The 20952-nt window shown below is 42.9% G+C and overlaps 1 protein-coding gene across 2 annotated transcripts in view; it reads left to right on the top strand.

The window, feature by feature from the left end:
• The window catches only part of MTMR11 (myotubularin related protein 11), a 124325-nt gene that overhangs the window by 51740 nt on the left and 51633 nt on the right, over positions 1 to 20952 (top strand). For both annotated transcript variants that reach the window (XM_069950988.1, XM_069950986.1), the window contains exons 6-10: positions 4912 to 4987; positions 7094 to 7235; positions 15045 to 15132; positions 15228 to 15316; positions 16301 to 16425. In XM_069950988.1, coding sequence (XP_069807089.1) covers positions 4912 to 4987; positions 7094 to 7235; positions 15045 to 15132; positions 15228 to 15316; positions 16301 to 16425 — 520 coding nt within the window. The remainder of the gene's footprint in view (positions 1 to 4911; positions 4988 to 7093; positions 7236 to 15044; positions 15133 to 15227; positions 15317 to 16300; positions 16426 to 20952) is intronic.

Here is a 20952-nt window from a genome sequence, read left to right as displayed (position 1 = left end):
CATTCTAGATACTTACTGTATATGAAGGACCCAAATATAGTAAACACTTATGGGAAAGTGTTTACTATATGCAGAGTGTCCCAGAGACATCATATCTACTCAAGGGGCGGGACCAGTGGCCAGACCAAGAGGCGATGCAGAATCACTTGATCTAGAATGTCTCCTCTTGTGATGGGTAAAATGCCAGGTGGTGGAGGTGGTGAAAGAGAAGCAACAGTCCAGTGGGAGATCTTTGATACAGAAATCTTGAGGGCTTTGCAGAGGTCAGATAGATTCCATGAGATTACAGGGTGTCCAACTTTCGATGTGACAAATGACATCTCTAGGTGCTCCAGAGGTGGGATTAGATTTAAGAGCTTAATGAGCTCTGTCGAACTTGACATTGTGAGAAGATGGCTCTTCTAAGATGGTATTAAAATATGCCCTCTAGAATGGTAGTAAGATCATCATATTATTAGGTTCACCCTTATTGTCCAAATCCTCAATGTGGCACTGCATCAGGGGTGTATCTAGAAGTGGCTAGGCCCCATAGCAAACTTTCCAATGGGGCCCCCCAGTTCGGATGTCAGTGTAAGGTATATGGACTCTCCAGACAGTCCTCTGACAAATGATGTCTGTGGACATAGGAGTTCGGATGTGATGGCAAATCAATGCACAACCTCTTTGGACTGTCAGCGAAGGATTGTTCAGCCAACAGTTATTGAAAGTGTATGGCCACCTTTAGTCACATTTACTCAGCTCAGAAGGTGGCTTGCCAAGACTGTCGCTGGTGTTGTAAAAGACTGACACCAAAAAACTATTTATATGCAATATTTTTTGGTTGATTTTTTAAAAATATATCAGGACCAAGTAATTACTGTTACTGAAGAAAACGCACTTATATAAAGATCAATAATATCTCCACTCTATGACCACTGCATAATGACCCAGAAACACACTATATACAGACCAATATAACCGCCACATAATGACCCAGAAAAACACTATATACAAACCAATATTACTGGCATAGAGTGACCACTGTATAATGGCTCTATATGCACTATATACAGACCAATATTACCGCCATAGAGTGACTGCCACATAATGACTATATACACACTATATACAGACCAATATTACTGCCATAGACTGACCACCACATAATGACCCAGAAACACACTATATACAGACCAATATTACTGCCATAGAGTGACTGCCACATAGTGACTGAATAACACGAAAATAAAACACAGAATTACATTAGTGACATCATCATAAGCTATACATAGGGCGCTGCAGCCAGTCACCGGCCTCAGTGGTCACAGGCAGCAATTACATAGGACTGATGAGGCCACAGAATGGCTGCAGCTCCTATACACAGTACATGGTGACGCTTACTATACACATGACATGTAACACATACATTTATCCATTATACACATACATTCATACACACACACTACATGTACAGTTAATATACCTACTAACTCTAGCAGCATGCAGTGGCGGTTTTTGGCATCAAGCACCCCAAGCGATCGCTTGGGGCCCCCAACATCCAGGGGGGCCCCCACGCCCTGCTCTTGTGCTTAAGACCGCTGGACAGGGCCGCTGTCCCGCTCGCTGCTGCCATCTGAACTATAACTATGAGCACTCGTAATGAGCGCTCATAGTTACATGCAGCAGCACTGACAGGGCAGGAGATATTGGCTCCCTTCCTGTCAGTCACTCTTGTGGCCCCAGGAAGGGTTTTCCCTGCGGTCACAAGTGGCAGCTTTGTCCTTGTGGTGCCGGCGCTCCAGTGACATCACTGGAGCATCGACGCCAGGACAAGGGGAGTGCAGTCTCTTGTGATCGCAGGGAAAACCCTTCCTGCGGCCACAAGAGTGAAGAGAAGAGGAGACGCCCGGACCCAGGTGAGTATAAGTGTTTGTTTTATTGTGTTATATACTATATGGGAGGGGGAGCACACAGGGGTCTGTTTAACTGGGGGAGCACACATCGGAGGTCTATATAAATGGGGGGGAGCACACAGGGGGGCTATATAACAGGGGGAGCACACAGGGGGGCTATAGACTACTGGGGCTTCACAGAGGGGTCTATATACTCCTGGGGGCAGCACACAGGGGGTCTATATACTACTTGGGGCAGCAGAATGGGGTCTATATACAACTTGGAGAGCACACAGGAGGTCTATATCCAAGTGGGGGAGCGCACAGGGGGGCTATATACTACTGGGGGAGCACACAGGGGTCTATATACTACTTGGGGCAGCAGAATGGGGTCTATATACAACTTGGAGAGCACACAGGAGGTCTATATCCAAGTGGGGGAGCACACAGGGGGGCTATATACTACTGGGGGAGCACACAGGGGTCTATATACTACTGGTGGGGCACACAGGGGGTCTATATACTACTGGGGGAACATACAGGGGGTCTATTTACTACTTGTAAGGCACACAGGTGGTCTATATATAACTGGGGGAGCACACAGGGGTCTTTATACTACTGGGGCAGCACACAAGGGGTCTATATAATACTGGTGGGGCACACAGGGGGTCTATATACTACTGGGGGAACCACACAGGGGGTTTATATACTACTGGAGGAGCACACAGGGGTCTATATCCAAGTGGAGGAGCACACAGGAGGTCTATATCCAAGTGGGGGAGCAGACAGGGGGGCTAAATACCCCTGAGGGAGCACACAGGGGGCCTGTATACTAGTGGGAGAGCACACAGAGGGTCTATATACAACTGGGGCAGCACACAGGAGGTCTATATACTTCTGGGGGAGCACACGGGGGGGGGCTATATATAACTGGGGGAACACACAGGGGTCTATATACTACTGGGGGAAGCAAACAAGGGGTATATACTACTGGGGGCAGGACACAAATGGTATATACTATTGGAGGCAGCACACAAGGAGTATATAGTACTGGCAGTAGCGCACAAGGGGTATATACTACTGGGGGCAACACACAGCGGTCTATTGTTTTGGAACGCGTGTCGAGGGGGGGGCCCCAGACATAACTTCGCTTGGGGCCCCAGAAATGCCAAGACCGCCCCTGGCAGCATGCTGGGTGTAGTGGTGCATCCCCATTCTGTCCTTGGCAGCAGCAGTAGGCTGGGCTTCTCACACAGCAGACTTCTCCCCCATCGTCCCGACTGCTGTAACATTACACCAGTTCCAGCAGGGGGGGGGGGGGAAGCCAAGGTGACAGAGGAAGAGGGTCAGATCGTGCATGAAGAGGAGCTGGAGGGAGGGGGAGCTACACAAGGAGCACACACCAGGAGCCCAGCGTCCTGCAGCCTCTATTTGACCCCTGACAGCCATTAGCTGTAGCCAGGGATCACTGCTAGACGCTGCAGGATGCTGCCAGTGCTCATAACACAGACACACCTTAGCCTGCCTGGCTGGCACCCCTGCCTCCCCAGCTCCCCTACAAACTTAGTTTAGTTTGCTAACCTGCTATAGCTGCTGTACTGTGACAGGCAGCTAGCCAGCGATCTCTGTAGCCCCCCACCTCCGCTGCAGATGGTGAAGTGCTCCCCTCAGTCCTGGCTCCTGGAACTCTGACTCCCCCCCCCCCCCCCGTAAGTGTACGGCACAAAAGAGGGGACCTGCGTACATACACTTAGATTGGGGGAGGAGACAGTGCTGTGGTGGCCTGTGCTTCCTGGAACAGCAGACGTAATAAGCAATTAACCCCTGCTGTTCCCGCCCAGCAGTGCAGCAGGAGCCAGCCGAGACGCAGGGCAGGGCCGGCTTCAGTACAGTTTCTCCCCTGGTTATCTAGTTGCAGTACAAACCAGGGAGAGTGGAAACGTCACACATGGCAAACTGACTGTGAGGGGCTCCATAGCAGCCGCAGTAGTTACACCACTGCACTGCATATTGTCAAAGGTAGCTGTTTGGATGGAGATGTTAGATTGTATTTGCCCAGTATAGGCATGGCTAGCATTGTGATCCTCTTCTAGTGTTTCTACATGCAATTTATGTTGGATGTCCTTTCTGGCCTGCATGCCTCCTTGACCTCTTATATCAGTGATTAAAAGTCATTTTTGACAGTAAGCTGGGACAGGAGATTACAAAAACCTTGCTGAAAAGTGGCAGACATACAGTCTGTATGTTGCGACCATGCAGCATCTTGTGGAGTTGGGGATCCAGCACTTTAAGACAGTTGTCTAAGATCTGCAAGTATCAGTAATGGGCTGCTGTCCCTTTAAGTGAGCTTGTGCCCCATCTGTATAGCCCTAATCAATGGAGACACTGGAAACAGGAATACAGCGCCACGGCCTCACTGCCACCCCTGGTGTGGTAAGCAACCACTCGCTCTGCCCCCTCCCCCCCCCCCAAAAAAAAAAAAGTTTTTATATCAGCTGGAGCCAGAAAATCATACAGATTTGACTTCTATTTAAAAACCTACAGCAGGTACTTATCAGATGGTGCAGGAGGTGCTATATTCTTTCCAGTTTGACATGGTTTTACCTGCTGACACCTCTGTATGCCTTAGGAACTGTCCATAGGAGAAGAGGTTTTCTATGGCTATTTCCTACTGCTCTACACAGACAGAGGTGGCAGCAAGTAACACCGTGTCAGACTGTAAAAAATACAACACTTTTTACAGGGCATACAGCAGTCGATAAGTACTGGTAGGATTTAGGTTTTTTTTAAATGGAAACAATCTAATTTTTTTTTCTCTCCAGAATACCCCTTTAATGCTAGACCTCCAAGTAGGCCAGTCTGGGTAAAGCTTAACAGGACTAAAGTACTCCCATGAATAAATATAATAAAGATTTTTACTGGGGCTTCTACCTCAGATTCCATAAACATTGGCAAGATACCAGGTATAGTAGATTCCGGTACCTAGATAGAGAATATGGTATATCTCATACTGACCTGTTTGTATTTCTCATTTTGTTAGATGACAAATGCTATGGCTAAGAACCAACAGGTTATCAGCTCGATGGTGCAACAAGAGGCCATGTTAACAAGTCTAGGTAAGCATTGAAGCATTTATTGTCTCTTTTTTTTTTTTTTTTTTGCTGTTATTTGCTAAGATGTGACATTTGTCTGATGACCTGTTGATCAATTCTGTTCAAATGCTCTTTAAATGCAAGACTCAAACCAAATATATCATAGCTCTAGTTGTTGTTAAGGACCCTATAATATTTGATATCTGCTGGTCCTGATCTGTCTCAGCCCACCCTTTCCTAAGGCTAAGTTCACACAACGTATATTTTCTACTAATCACCGCCGTTGCTGCCGGTTTGCAACAACAGCCATGATTTATAGAAAATTTATTTTGCATTGCAGTCAATGGGATCCCGGTCGGAGTGTATACATAGTATACACTCTGGCCAGGATCTGTAGCGGTCGCAGCGAGAACTGACATGTCAGTTTTGTGCGGCTGCTATTCATTGAATAGCAGCTGCACAGAACTGTCAGTTAACACAATGGAAAGTGTGGCTCCTTCTGCACTTTACATTGTGTGCTATGGTGAATTGGGATGCGGGCACACACTGATTTTCATTAGAATTATCATGTGCAAATTTTCATTTTTTCCCCCTGCAAAATCCTACCCTAGCGTAGCTTTGTAGCCAAGCTGTTTTAGGCTGGGTTTACACTGTTTTTGCAGTGTGAATCCAGCCTTAGGCATAAATTATGCAATAAATTGTGCAAGATGTATCAAGGCACTTGGGTCTAATGGTGATTTTTGCTCAAAAAATGGAACAGCACCATCTACTGTCAGTTCAATGTAAGCAATGTACTGTATATTCCAACAAGAGGAAGCAGCTGTGTATCTGAGTATGATAAAAAAAAATATGCACACTTTTCAACAAATTAGAGAGATTGTGAGAAAACCAGTGAAGTGATAACATTTTGACCTGGAGAGATATATATTCTGGCCTAACCTATTTTACACCCTTCGGTATAGAATATATCCCCTGGGGTATGCTGTAGCCTGGCTCAGAAGTAAGAAAACCAGTGACATGATAACATGATAATTTGGCCTAGACCCCCCAAATATATAGTTTATCCCCTGGGTTGCCTGAGCTAGACTATACCCAGGTTTAGAGTATGGCCTAGGCTATATTATACCCCTGGGTATGAAAATATATCCCCTGGGGTATACTTCGGCCTGGGCTAGGGGTGAGAAAAGCAGTGAAGTAATAACATTATGGCCTGGAGAGATATAGTCTGGCCTAGGCCGTTTTACTCCCTAGGTATAGAGTTTATGCCCCGGGGTATACTTTGGCCTGGTTCGACATTAGATGGATATATTCTGGCCTGGATGGGTATACCAGCCTAGGCTATTTTACACCCCAGGGTATATTCTGGCATGGAGGGGTATAGTTTGGCCTAGGCTATTTTATACCCCGGGGTATACTCTGACCTAGGCCATATTATGCCTCAGGGTATACTCTGGCCTAGGCCAAACTATACCTGGGTATTATCTGGACAGGGGTTCTTCTGGCCTGCTACACCGGCCTTAAAGTGTATATCAATTTCTGAATAACATTTTTATGGCTTACGGAGAGCTACTACTACTGCTTAATTTCTCTTGTGTCAATCCCAAGTTACGGACGGTATAATGGTTTACAAGATTTTGGAACCCAAACCTCCAAATATCCTTAGTGGGCTCAGTGTCTTATTGTCAGTGACTATATCCAATGCCATTCAGAAAACTGTAAGAGTAGCTGTGCGCTATAATAGAGGCTGTAACATGGGATTGCTATACAGTACAATAATCAATAATACATCAAAGTGTTCCCGCCATTTAACAAAATTTTTAACATGCTACAGAGACATGTCAAAGGTTTTGATCAGTCAGGGCCTGACTGTTTAGAGCCCCACTGATTGCTAAAATGAGCAGGGAAAAGGGCACTCCTTAGCTTGCAACCATAAGTTAATGGGGCTTTACTTCTGCAATTAGATGGAGATCGCAGTGATTCGAGAAGTGAAGCATGCAGCCTTGTGCTCGTTGCTCATTCCAATGATTGTCTCTGACTGATCAAAACTTTTGTTTCTTTAATTTATCAAAAGTTTTGCTAAACGACAGGGACACTTTAGGCATAATTGATGACATCTATTGATTTTCTTAGACAAGAGAGAAAGCACGACACTCCTGGACTATCCCACACGTATGTTTGAGTCAGCTTTAGACTGGGAAAATGAAATTGAAAGACTGGGAGCAATGGCATGGAGAGTAACCCCCCTCAATGAGCGTTGTGACACCTGTACCAGGTAAAGTGATTAGGAGATAATGGAGTAATTTGATATATAGTGATATATTCAAAGGAAAGCTAAATATGTTTTTTTCCACCACATTTTCCATGCACCATCAATAGGCCATTGTGAAATGTACTGTAACATTAGTAAAGTAGTGGCCAGTGGAAAATGTATTAAGTGTTTTTACCCATAACCCTTTACTGTATAGGGATGTGTTACCTCAGTGTCATCTCATCTGACTACACTTTGTTAGGAATCCTTTTGACCAGCACTTCATTCTGGGACATCACATGATCTGACATGGCAACGTTCAGTATTTTCCAGCACAAGTTTTTCATATGGCCTCATTCTAAATGTGCTTAACAGAAGCAAAATTCATAATTATGAAACTGGAAAGTAGCTGTGCTTTGGGAACGTTTTCTAGATAGTTCTTGCCTAATTCTGCACTGAAGTTTGAAACGTTTCTTCGCCTAAATGTACTTTGTCACAAATGTGAGTACTACATGTGGAGAATGACACAGATATTTTGCTGCCAAGCTTTTCCCCTTTCTTTAAGGATAGTGCCAATCTAACTTTGGTCTGAGTAGTCGATTAATGTCTGGTTTGTTTGCTTGCACTACCTAACAGCTAGAGATGAGTGAATCACTCGGAAATTCACTTCATGAAGTTCGTCAATCAGACTGTCAATCATTCAATTTCCACCATAGACAATAGTGGACATTGGTCGATCAGCAGAGTAATACCAATGTTCTCCCAGGACAGCAGTGGACATTGGTAAATGAGCACCCAGTGAATTATTAATACGCTTTGTCTACTGTGAATTCCTACAATGCACACCCAGCACCCACTGACATGGTATAATGAACAACAGTCGCCCAGTTACTTGGTATACTGGACACTGGCTTCACTGCTCCCACAGAAAACCATTCACAATCCACTCTCCTCTCTGTCCTTTTATCTTTGTATTTCCCTCCCTGCTCTAACTACCTGCTGCAACCTACTCTCCATTAGACACAGCCGACTGTCTGCTTCCAGGAAGCCAACACCTAATATAGAGGGTGGGGGGTAGCTGATATTACAGTGGGGTTTGAAGCTGATTGCATGGGCACAACGGATTATGGATAATCCCTTACTCCCACCAAAAAAATGTTTTGTAAGCTAACATGTGCGGCCACCATGTTTAGCGATTTTGCAAAGCGAATCTGGTGAATTCACGAATCTCTATGAAGCAAATTTAATGCCTGATTCGCTGCAAATTGAGGATCGTCAGATTCATTTTGCTCATCTCTACTAACAATTACAGAATTTAAAGGGAATCCACATTGCAGCATGTCAGTGTGTCATAGAAGTATTGCTTTATTCACTGATCAAAACTTTTGACAAAAGCCAGAATTTTTGGCAGGTACCTTTAACCCTTTAAGGACGGAGCCAGTTTTTATTTTTGCGCTTTTGTTTTTTTCCTCCTTGTGTTTAATAGGCCGCTGCGCTTGCATATTTTCCACTACAGACCCTAATGAGCCCTTATTCTTTGCGACACCAATTATACTTTGCAATTACAGACTTAATTTTTCCATAAAATATGCTGCAAAACCAGAAAAAAATTATAGGTGAAGTGAAATTGGAAAAAAAAGTGCAATTCTTTTTATTTTGAGGGGTTTCGTGTTTAAGCTGCTCGCCTTACGGTAAAACTGACATGTTATCTATGTTCCTCAAGTCAATAGGATTACAAAGATATGTAACTTGTGTAACTTTTATTTTATTTGATGGCTTTTAAAAAATTAAAACCTTTAAAAAAAAGCTAAATGTGTTTAAAATTACTCCATTCCCATCCTTATAACGCTTTTATTGCTTGGTCTATAGGGCTGTGTGAGGTGTCATGTTTTGCGCCATGATCTGTTCCTTTTTCGGTACCTTGTTTGCATATATGCAACTTTTTGATCACTTTTTAGTACATTTTTTTGGGATTTGATGTAGACACAAATGCGCAATTTTGCACTTTGGCTGTTTTTTTCGCTTACACTGTTTACCGTGCAAGATCAGGAATGTGATAATTTATTAGTTTTGGCAATTACGCATGCGGCGATACCAAATATGTTAATTTTTTTATTCATTTTTATTTATAAAATGTGAAAAAGGGGGTGATTTAAACTTTTATTAGGGGAGGGGATTTTTTTCACATACGTTAATTTGAGATCAATGCTGTGTATATAATAAAGCACTGATCCAATATATCAGTGCTCTATTATTCTGGTCTGCAGCAGAACAGATACAGTGATTGCATAGTCGGGATCAACCCCGGCTGGCTCAGTAGAAGGTATCTTCTCTCTGTGATCACATTGCGGGGATGGGGGGGTGTAGATCCCCCCACTAGACACCAGGGACAAGGGGACACAGACTATTTAAATGCAGCCGTCAGCTTTGACAGCTGCATTTAAATAGTTAATTATTAAGCGATCGGCTAATACATGCAGTACCCAGCTGCACATAGCAACCGGGGACCGCATGCTGCAGAGAGCTGGGAGCCCTCTCTGTATACTCGTCCTGCGTCGTTAAGAGGTTATTGAAGGACTTGTATGCCAGTCTTAAATAAAGACCTGCCCCCTTTTCTTAGCCAAATTTACTAAAAGGTGCATAGTGACTCTGGGTCCGCTGAATTAATATTTTTTTGCTATGAAACATGATAGGGAAAACTATGGCAGCTCAGAGTTGGCATAGGTTTCCCTCCGTGCGCACCAGGGCTGTGGAGTTGGTAAGCCAAAGCTCCTACTCTGACTCCTGAATTGTATCAGGAACGACTCCCGACTCCAACTCTAAATGGCCAGTCAGACACCAGGGTACCTATCTGTCCAACTAGTGTAAAGTGGATCTGGCTTAGCAGCTACAGTGTTATGTCCTACATGATCCTCTGGCGACTTCTGAGTGAATAAGGCAAAGATATATAGCAGATTCTCTTGTTTGTGCTGTGGATGCAGCCAGTCTCCAGCCTCCATGTCCTGAACAACTCAGAACTAGACTAGATGGAGCAGGTGGTCTTTTCCTGCTGACAATCTTCTATGTTTCTAACTAAATATTTACTGTACAGAAAGAAACACTGCTAACAATGCCAGATCTCTGTGATATAGAGGGGTCAGCCATAGTGATATAGAGGGGTCCGCCATAGTGATATAGAGGGATTATTCATAGTGATATAGAGGGGTCAGCCATAGTGTTACAGAGAGGTCAGCCATAGTGATGTAGAGGGGTCAGCCATAGTCATATAGAGGGGTCAGCCATAATTGATATAGTGGTCAGCCATAGTGATGTAGAGGGGTCAGCCATAGTCATATAGAGGGGTCAGCCATAATTATATACAGTATAATGATACATAGTGATATAGAGGTCAGATTTATCAGCTCTCGGTCAGCGTCCGCACTCCTGAATCATCACAACCCCACAGGAACTACTCATTCAGCCACTCAGTGACTGCAGCTGTGTCCTATCTCACTCTCTGATTTGCTGAGCAGGCATTTCTGAGTGGTGTCATGACATTACAGGATTTAAAGCACTGTGGGGGCACGGGACGGGTAAATAGGACTTTTTTTATTATGATCCTAACTCCCTGCCCCCTCTGGATTTTTCACTTATGCCCAGACTACCCCTGCCTCTCTCTCTAATGCACATGCAGCCTGCTGCAGCCATAGCACACACACAGCCTGCTGCAGCCATAGCACACACAGCCTGCTGCATCCATAGCACACACATACAGCCTGCTACAGCCATAGTGTACACACACACACACACACACACACAAACACAGCCTGCAGCATCCATAGCACACACACAGCCTGCTGCATCCATAGCACAGACACACACATAGCCTGCTGCATCCATAGCACACACACAAACACACACACACACACACACACACAGCCTGCTGCATCCATAGCACAGACACACACCCAGCCTGCTGCATCCATAGCACACACACAGCCTTCTGCATCCATAGCACACACACAAACACACACACACACACACACACACACACACAGCCTGCTGCATCCATAGCACAGACACACACCCAGCCTGCTGCATCCATAGCACACACACAGCCTTCTGCATCCATAGCACACACACAGCCTGCTGCAGCCATAGCACACACACGCACACACACGCACGCACACACACACACACACACACACACACACACAGCCTGCTGCAGCCATAGCACACACACAGCCTGCTACAGCCAAAGCACGCACACACACACACACACACACAGTCCGCTGCAGTAAAAGCACACACCCTGCTGCAGCCATGGCACACACACAGCCTGCAGCAGCCATAGCACATACACACACAGCCTGCTGCAGCCATAGCACACTGAAGAAAAACACACAATCTTCTCTCAGACATAAAACACCACACTGAGGATAGAGGTTACTGCTACACTACTTTTGACTTCTCCTTCTCTATATTACATGGGATATCTTCATATTATACTGCTTCTCATATACTATCATCCATCATCCAGGAAGAGAACAGCAGATCTCCCCCCACACACAATGGACTCCAGCTCAGAAACAAGCTGCCAAATAGGGACCAGATTACTGATACATGGAGAAAACTAAATGAATGTGAGAAAGGGTTTTTCTGTTTGTTATAAAGGGCTTAGATTGATATAACATAAACTATATTAATGAGGAACATTTATAAAATCCATATGAAAACTCAATTATAAAATGTAAAAGATTTTTTTCATAGTTTGATTCAGTACATTTTTTCTGACTCCGACTCTTCCAGGTAGTGGGGTGGTGACATTCCATGTGCTTTTGCATTGAAGTTGTACCCTGGTTTGAACCTAAACCTGACCAACTTTCTGATCACAGATAATGCATATGGCACAATGGTCTGTGCCGCCAACGAGACTGAAAAACTACAACACCTCTTATCACAGCGGGCTGGTCTTTGTAATAGGTGCACTGCTTGACAGATGTTGACTGCCGCCGCTGCCTAAGGGTCCATTTACATAGAAAGATTTGAAACTAGGAGAAATTTCAGGCTTTCCTTTATGACCTGATCTCTGTTTATAGTCCGTTCCTGGCTTTGGCTTCAAATCTTTGGCAGATAATCTGTCAGATAATCTTTCTGTGTAAAAGGACCCTTAGGGTACCAGTCGAGTGCCTAGGCCTTCCTGAGCACTCGTCTGCCAACTAGCTGATGGTGTATCCCTTCCCCTTTTGGCTCTGGAATGGTGAGTTGTGGATGAGACCTGATGCTGGCTTGGTGGAATATAGTAACATAGTTAATAAGGTTGAAAAAAGACAAGAGTCCATAAAGTTCAACCTAGAGAAACCCTACTGTGTTGATCTAAAGGAAGGCAAAAAAAAAAACATAGGTCGAACGGAGTAAAACACAATCCCCCCCACTAAAAAAAAAGTGTTTTATTTTTAATTTCACCACACATATAATTTTTTTCTGGTTTTGCATTAGATTTTATGCAAAAATTAAGTCTCATTGCAAAGTACAATTAGTGGCGCAAAAAATAAGGGATCTTGTGGGTCAATAGGTGAAAAAAATACATGTGCTTTGGCCTTCTAAATTGGCTCAGACCTTAAGGGGTTAAAGACAAATGCTTGATCATAAAAATTTGTAAAAATGCATAGAAATAAGACGTAAAAAAGCAGTACTGACCAAATTAAGCCTTAAAAATTCTTTACTTTATTCCAGTGTTAGCATTACAGGTAAAGAATACAGCATCATGTGTGGGACCACAATGAAATGATACAGTACTGCAAATGATAAAGTACTGCAATTTAAAGGGGGACTTCAGCAAATATGTGTTCTTTCAAATCAAGTGGTACCAGAAAGTGACAGAAATTTGTAATTTACTTCTATTAAAAAATCTCGTCTTCCAGTATGTATCAGCTGCTGTATGTCCTGCAGGAAGTGGCTGGAGAGCAGGAAAGGTTTTCTATGGGAATTTTCTACTTCTCTGGACAGTTTCTGACATAGACAGAGGTGGCATCATAGAGTATTGTGTCAGATTTTAAAGAATTCCGCACTTTCTGCAGGGCATACAGCAGCTGATAAGCACTGGAAGACTTGAGATTTTTTAATAGAAGAAAATTACAAATCTCAGGCACTTTCTGGGACCAGTTGATATAATAATAATAATAATAATAATAATAATAATAATAATAATAATAATAATAATAATAATTATATATATGTGTGAACTACCCCTTTAATAATTTAGCAGCTGCATTGTTTGAGAACAGTCTAGATGTTCTGCACCAGCTTTAGGAGGGGAGTAGGCAGTGTGGAGGACTGTAATGAACTGCTGAAGGAATGCAATGCATTCTGGAACTTTTAGTACTGAGCAACTGCTCAACCAGGAAGTACAACCACATAATACAGAACTAAGACCACTAGGGATGGTCCGAACCCGAACCCTCGGTAATGATTCCCACTGTCTGCCCGGGTTCGTATGAACCCGAACGCTCGGCATCAGGTTCCCGATGTCTGCCCGCTCCGTGGAGCGGGTGGATACAGCGGAAGGACCGCCTGGAAAACTGGGATACAGCCATAGCCATAGACTGTATCCCAGTTTTCCAGGCGGTCCTCCTGCTGTATCCACCCGCTCCACGGAGTGGGCAGACATCGGGAATCTGATGCCGAGCGTTCGGGTTCATACTAACCCGAACCTCGGCAGTTTCGGACCATCCCTAAAGACCACCAAAACAACAGAATTTTTGGTGGTTTCAGAATTGGGTCAGACAGGTAAGCAATGCTACATGCTTCTGGGGAATGTTAAAGGTGAACTCCGGATAAGGAAAATTTGTTTTCTATTAAAAGTACATTAAAAGTTACATAGATGTGTCTATAAAATGTATTACCATATCTGTGCGGTTCTGCCACAGTGGTAGCTGATAGAAATCCAGGAAGAGAAGAAAAATGGCCTCTGTGCCAATCTACATTGTCTCCTGCTCCCACTGCTTTCCCACCTTAGGAGACAAATATTCCATGCCTCTGTCTCACATTGTGTGTGCTTGCTGAGATCAGGCTGATGATGCAGACAGGGGGCAGGGCGTGATGTCACAGGAGTGATTCACCATCTCTGACCGGCCAGAAGCAGGTCTTGCACTGATTTCTCTAATTGTGCAGAAGTGTGCACTGAAATTAGGGCTGTGTTCACACATGTTGGAGTGTCATTGCAGTACTGCAGCGTATTCACAAAAATGATGCAGTAACACAAGTAAATGATGCTATATGGCAGAGAGGATCAGAGCCTTATTGTGGAGCTCAACTTCAAAAGATAAAAGATCATAATATGTGCGTGGAAAGGAAAAGATAAAAAAAAAAATCAAAAAGTTCTTTACTTTATTCCAATATCAGCGTTACAGGTAGAGAATACAGCGTGCAGTGTGTGTGTGGGTGTGACAACAATGAAATGATAAAGTACTGCAAATAATTCAGTAACACGATGAAACTGCAATTTGTGAACACAGCCTAGATGTTCTGCAGCAGATTTGGGCGGGGAATGGGCAGGGTGGAGGACTGTGATGAACAGCTGAGGGAAAGCATTGCATTCTGGAACCAGTACTGCATTCTGGGATCTGATCAACCAGGAAGTACCAAAAGACAAAACAGAACAGAACAAAAACCCCCAAAACAAATGGATTTTTGGTAGTTTCAAAACTGGGATAGATAGGTAAGTAATGCTTTATGCTTTAGCAGAAGTTTCATTTTTTAATCTCTACCTGGAGTTCCCCTTTAAGTTATGTAGTTTTTTTTACCTCATGTCAGAGTACCCCTTTAATGTTCCTGTCCTACATATATTTTCAGCCTTTCCAAATATTTTGTGGTTCCTTGCAAGCTGCTGGACAATGATTTGAAAAAAACATTTGCACACTTCCAGCAGAGGCGTATTCCTGTGAGTATCATCCAGCTCTTCCTGTAGAGTACTACTGGTAATGCATGACTATTGTGCAACAATATGATGTTGTCATTTTGTGTCTTATGTTTTAGAGGTGGTCATGGCACCACCCTGGTGGAAGCGATCTGCTAAGATCAGCTGGATTCCAAACAAACACAGACCCTGATAAAGAGGATGTGAGGTAACAGCACAGAGACTGGACTGTCAGTGTACTAGAGGCACAGTTATTTTACACAAGTATGATTAGAAACCTCAAATTCTCAGGCTCAGAATAGTTAGCTGTCATGAGGGCTTTTATATAATGATGAAGAAAATATACTTTGTAAATCTTTAAAAAATCCTAATAGCATTCTATAGTTATTGTATTTATACATAGTAGATTAATAACATACTATAAAAAGATATGGGCGCTGTTGCATTGTTGTCTATGTAAATTATTTTCTGTTGGTGGAGCTAAAAAATGGTATTGCAAAGTTGAAAAGTCAAAACTTTAATATTTGATAGAAACATCTAGTTATAGTCAAATCCCTCATTTTGTAAATTTTCACAGCTTTCCAGCATTTTGATAACAATTATCAGATTCCCTTTAAACCGCATGTCTCTTTAAAGTGTTGTTTGCAAAAACTTTTGATATGTCATATGACGTATCTCTTCTTAATAACCATCTACACAGTCTTGGAAAGATGATATCAAACAATAGCATGGGTACTGCCATTCATTATCACATATATTGCCTATTTTGCAGCGTCCATGCCCCCACAACATATTTCTTGAGTCATCTTTCTTTAGCAACTTAGGTTATTGGACAGTCATGATTTTATACACAAAATGGCTGCACTGTACACCCTCACACTTTCATGTTATATGGTGATGAAGCATTGGTTTATTGCTTACACTAGAGAGTAGCGCCTGTAAGCTAATCCATCCTGTCATTCTCCAATTTCATGTCATGACCTCCTGTCCAGAGATTTCTTTGAAAATACACATCTCCCTTGTATTCTGTTACATCTCATTGTCTCTGTTTTCTCTGTGTCATTTTATACATGAAGCTACAACACTGTGAGCTGTCCAATTGAATATTCACTAACCTTTTGTAACAAAATTCATTGCTTTTTAGAAGAGTTAATCTCCTGGCTGGTTACTAATTATTGATTTGATCTTCCAGGTCTATAAGATCACTGTTATTTGGCAACCACACGCAGTGTGTGGTTATTGACACATGTGAGGACCTGCCTTTTGTAGCCGATATCCAGGCCTCTTTCCTCAAGTTACGTGCCTTGTGTTGTAGCGGTAAGACCATTGACTTCAGTTAAACACTTATGTTTAATATCTTGTATTCCAGTGATGTTTAACATAGTGATACTTGGGACTTTTCCATTAGGCTCAGGATGTATGACAGCGTGTGGGAGGCTAGGGGGGGCATTCATCATGTTAGGGTGCCTTCACACCTACTGGATCCACAGTGGATCTCACGCTGCGAGTTTGCAGCGAGATCTGCTGCGGATCCAGTCCCATTCATTTCTATAGAGAACATACTCGCAGCCGGATTGACATCCCGCTGTGAATATGTGCTTTAACCCCCTGTCGCCCGCAGCCCCGCCATCTGTAGCCCCGCAGCCGAGAGCATACATTACCTGCTCTGGTGACGCGGCTGCATGTCAGGGTCCCGGCTCCGGTCCCGCTCAGCCAATCAGTGCACAGCACTGGTCTGAGAGTGGCGATCATCACAGATGCTATATTAGGTCTCTGTTGACAAAGCAGGACTTAAAGAAATATGTCAGCCGCATCAAGTACACCTAGAAAAAAGAACTCCGTACTCTGAAACAGGATATTCGGGTGCGCTTTGATGACATTGATTCATGATGACATAATGAACTGAGATCACAATAATCTACTCATCAAACTGTTATTCAGTACCTGTTGCTAAAGATAGAATAGATGATGGGGCGTTAGGAGGATGCTGAGAACCGCAACCGCAGAAATAATATTAGGCTACGTGACCGAACATAGCATAGTTATTAAGGTTGAAAGAAGACAAGAGTCCATCAAGTTCAACCTAAGGAAACCCTACTGTGTTGATCCAGGAAAAAACCCCTATGAAGCAGATGACAATTGCCCCATCACAGGGAGAAAATTCCTTCCCAACTCCAATGGCAATCAGAATAAATCCCTGGATCAACGTATAACCAGAAATCTACTGCCCATAACTTGTAACATATTTTTCAAGAAAAGCATCCAGGCTTCAACTTATTTAATGAGTGGAATAATAAAAGCAATTTGGCTCTTAGAAGGCGTGGAGCAACACTGCATTAATTTGACCTGGAAATCCGTGCATCAATGACTGCAGTCTTGAAGGGGTTAAAGACCCTTTTTCCCTTTAGATGGCAATTCACTTCCCTGAAATGTATCAAAGGTGCTGCTGAGGTCCAGATAGGCGTTATCCATGGAACCATCTTTATCCAGCACTTTTGTGACATAAACAAAGAAATCAATGAGATTAGTCTGCCATGATCTGCCTGCAGTAAAGCCATACTGGTTTGGATCCATCAAATTGTTGATTCTTAGATGCACCAGTATCTTGTTTTTTAGAGGTGTTTCCATAATTTTTACCACTACAGATGTTAAACTAACTGGCCTGTAGTTACTGGGCTCTTCTCTAATGCCCTTCTTGTGGATGGGTATAACATTGGCCGTTCTCCAATCATCAGGAACATCTCCTGTAAGGAGGGGTTGGATATACAGAACCGTTAGGGGGGGGGGCAGCAATCACAGATCTGAGTTCTTTAATAGAGATGAGCGAATACGATTCGATCGAGTAGGTATTCGATTGAATATTGCAGTATTCGAAAGATTTGAATTCAATCGAGTAGTGAGGCAAATACGCGGGGAACATTTGAAATCCCTCCCATCACAGTTGGTGCTTTTTTTAATCCAGTGACCATGCAGGGAGGCCGTGAGGGACCCTGGGAGTACGCACGCAGTGCGAAAATGGCGTCTATGATGGCTGAGCCACATGACCTCGAATCTTAAATACTTGTCTCCCGCCTCTCAACCGCAGAGGAGCTTTCAACCTAGCCAGGGAAAGAGCTTGCAAGAGAGAGGGAGGTTTTAGTAGCGTTTTGGTTAGACAGGCTTACTACAGAACCCAAAAGTCCTTTTCAGGGCTAAGATACAGCGAAAAAGTCATCTCTGAATCAAAAGCACTTCTCAATGCTGAGAAATAGATGATATAACAGCAGCATCAACAGCAGCAGCTGTATTCATTCTAGTACCCTGTGTGTACAAGTGACTTATAGTGTCCCTGTTTAACACCAGGGCACGTTATACATATTGTTTCAGTAGCCCACTAAGGGCACTTGATATATACTGTTTCAGTAGCCCAGTAAAAGGCACTAGATACATATTGTTCCAGTAGCCCAGAAAAAGGCACGTTATACACACTGTTCCAGTAACGTTCGTACAGCATTAAGAGTGATACACACGAATAACATGACGCTCTGCGGACACACATTGGAATCATGTATGTAACACTGCACAAGAAATACGAACGAAATGTGTGAGCATTGCCATAAATGTTCGTAAAGCGTTTGTAAATATTTTTCCTTCGCAACTGCAGAGTGGCATTATACTGCGATTTTGGGGTGTTGGGTGCACCAAGGCATGCTCCCCCTAATGTACCTAATGTCATTCTGAAGGTGTTTGCATCATTTAGGGAGGTTTCATGGAGGACTTTTGATTTAGAATTTTTGATTTCCAAGTGCTGCAAATTTTTTCCCCATAGACTATAATCGAATACTTATTCGAATAGTCGAATATCGGTGCCCATTCGATTCAAATTCTCGAAAGTTGAATATTTCACTACTCGCTCATCTCTATTCTTTACGAACTCCGATACTGGAAACAATGGGGCTGATTACGAATACGTTCCTGTTTGATGTTTTTTTGTACATTTTCCCTGTCTGTTTAGTGTTCCAGCATATTTACTACGCGTATGACACAACTTTTGCAAAAACCCATAATCAACCAATAATTTTTCTCCAAAAACCTGAAAAGTGGGCATGTCATGGGTGTGTCATGAATGTGTCCTTTAAAACCAACAGATTTATTAACCCATTGACAACCCATGACATATGGATACATCATGCTGCACCATGATCAGTGCAGTGATTATAGAACTCCTCAAGGGGGACTTCTAGTTACATTGTTAAAAAAAAAAAAAGTTCTTTCATTAAGAAAAAATCCCATCCAGTAATAAAAGTTTAAATCACCCCCCCTTTTCCAATTTTATAAATAAATTAAAAAATAAACATGCAATGCATGCGGAATCACCGGGCCTATTAAATTATCACATCAAGCGCAAAAAAAACTATCTTTTTTGTCACATCAAATCTGGAAATATTGTAATAAAGAGTGATTAAAAAGTCACAAATACGCAAGCTGCTATTGATAAAAAGTATGTACCTTACACAGCCGATAGAAAAATTAGGTCAGTCATTGCAAAGTACAATTGGTATCACAAAAAATAAGGGCTCGTGTGAGTCTGTAGGTGAATAAATGTAAGCGCTATGGGCTTTTAAACACAAGGAGGAAAAACCAAAAGTGCAAAAAAAAAATTGGCTTGGTCATCAAAGGATTCAGCAAACCGTCATTTTTTAACTGACAACATAACAGCTTAAAATTGATCAAATTAGACCAGACCTCTAGTATTGCTGTTGCATCAAAACCATGCACCCCTTCTAGGTCTACATGCTCATCTTTACTGTCTTCTCTATTGTCCATACTGCACATAGTTCCATTTGTGCATCAACCTAAAATGACCATGACTACACCAATGACGACGGTGCCCACTATCTGAGACATCTCCTCTCAATCTCCTTTTCTAGGGCAGGGAGCACTACCCTGGGACCTGAAAGACCGGGAGAGAAGGGGGTACATATGCCCAGTCTAAGTAATGACCCAAATTCACAAGGCTTACAAATTTTTAATTTGACATCTATCTCCCTTAGTCAAGATCATCTTACAGCCTTCAGGAAGGGCCTCGCTTTTACTCCTGTTCCACCTCTAAATAAATTCAGTTGGATAAAGTATTTCAACCTTTTTACCAAAAAACTGGCACTTCATAAGATGTTCAAGTATCTAGTCAGACTTTACAAAACAGAGAAGCTCAAGCATTAGCTATCTTAGTAAAACTCCAATCAGAGGGGGATAGTGGTTCTAAAACCCTGGGTCCCCCATTCTCCAGACAAAGATCGCAGTTGACTCTGCCTTTTAGTCAATATTCCAATGTCAAAACATTTGTACATTTGGTATGCAAGGACATTGAAGAATTAAAACTGAGAAGAGATCTGCCACCCAATCTTACACGTCTCAAAAAAAAAAGTTAAAAGAACTGGAAGATAATACTGAAATTGTCTGACAAAGGTGGAAACATTGTCATAATGGATAGAAAGGAGTACAAACAAATGGTATTACGTTTATTGGATGATAGGGAGGCATAGACAAGATTGCAGACAAATCCTACTACAGCTTACCTTGCTGAGCTCAAAACTACTCCTGAATGTGAAGGATGAAAATCTTATTTCCCGAGACGAGTTAGGTTTTTGTTTAATCTTACACTTACTTTCTATGCTTTACCCAAAATTTATAAGAGGAGTCTTTTTGTCCCTGGTCGCCAGATTGTATCCGGAAATGACAGCCTTATGCAAAATATCAGTGTGTATGTGAATGTCTTCTTGGCCCCTTCCATATTGATTTTACTGTCATTAGAGATGAGCGAACCGGGTTCGGGTTTGAGTCCATCCGAACCCAAATGATTGG

Source organism: Dendropsophus ebraccatus, chromosome 13, assembly GCF_027789765.1.
Source record: "Dendropsophus ebraccatus isolate aDenEbr1 chromosome 13, aDenEbr1.pat, whole genome shotgun sequence".
In the NCBI taxonomy this organism is placed as follows: Eukaryota; Metazoa; Chordata; class Amphibia; order Anura; family Hylidae; genus Dendropsophus; species Dendropsophus ebraccatus.
Note: the sequence above shows the minus strand (reverse complement) of the source record. Positions and strands in the feature narration are given on the sequence as shown.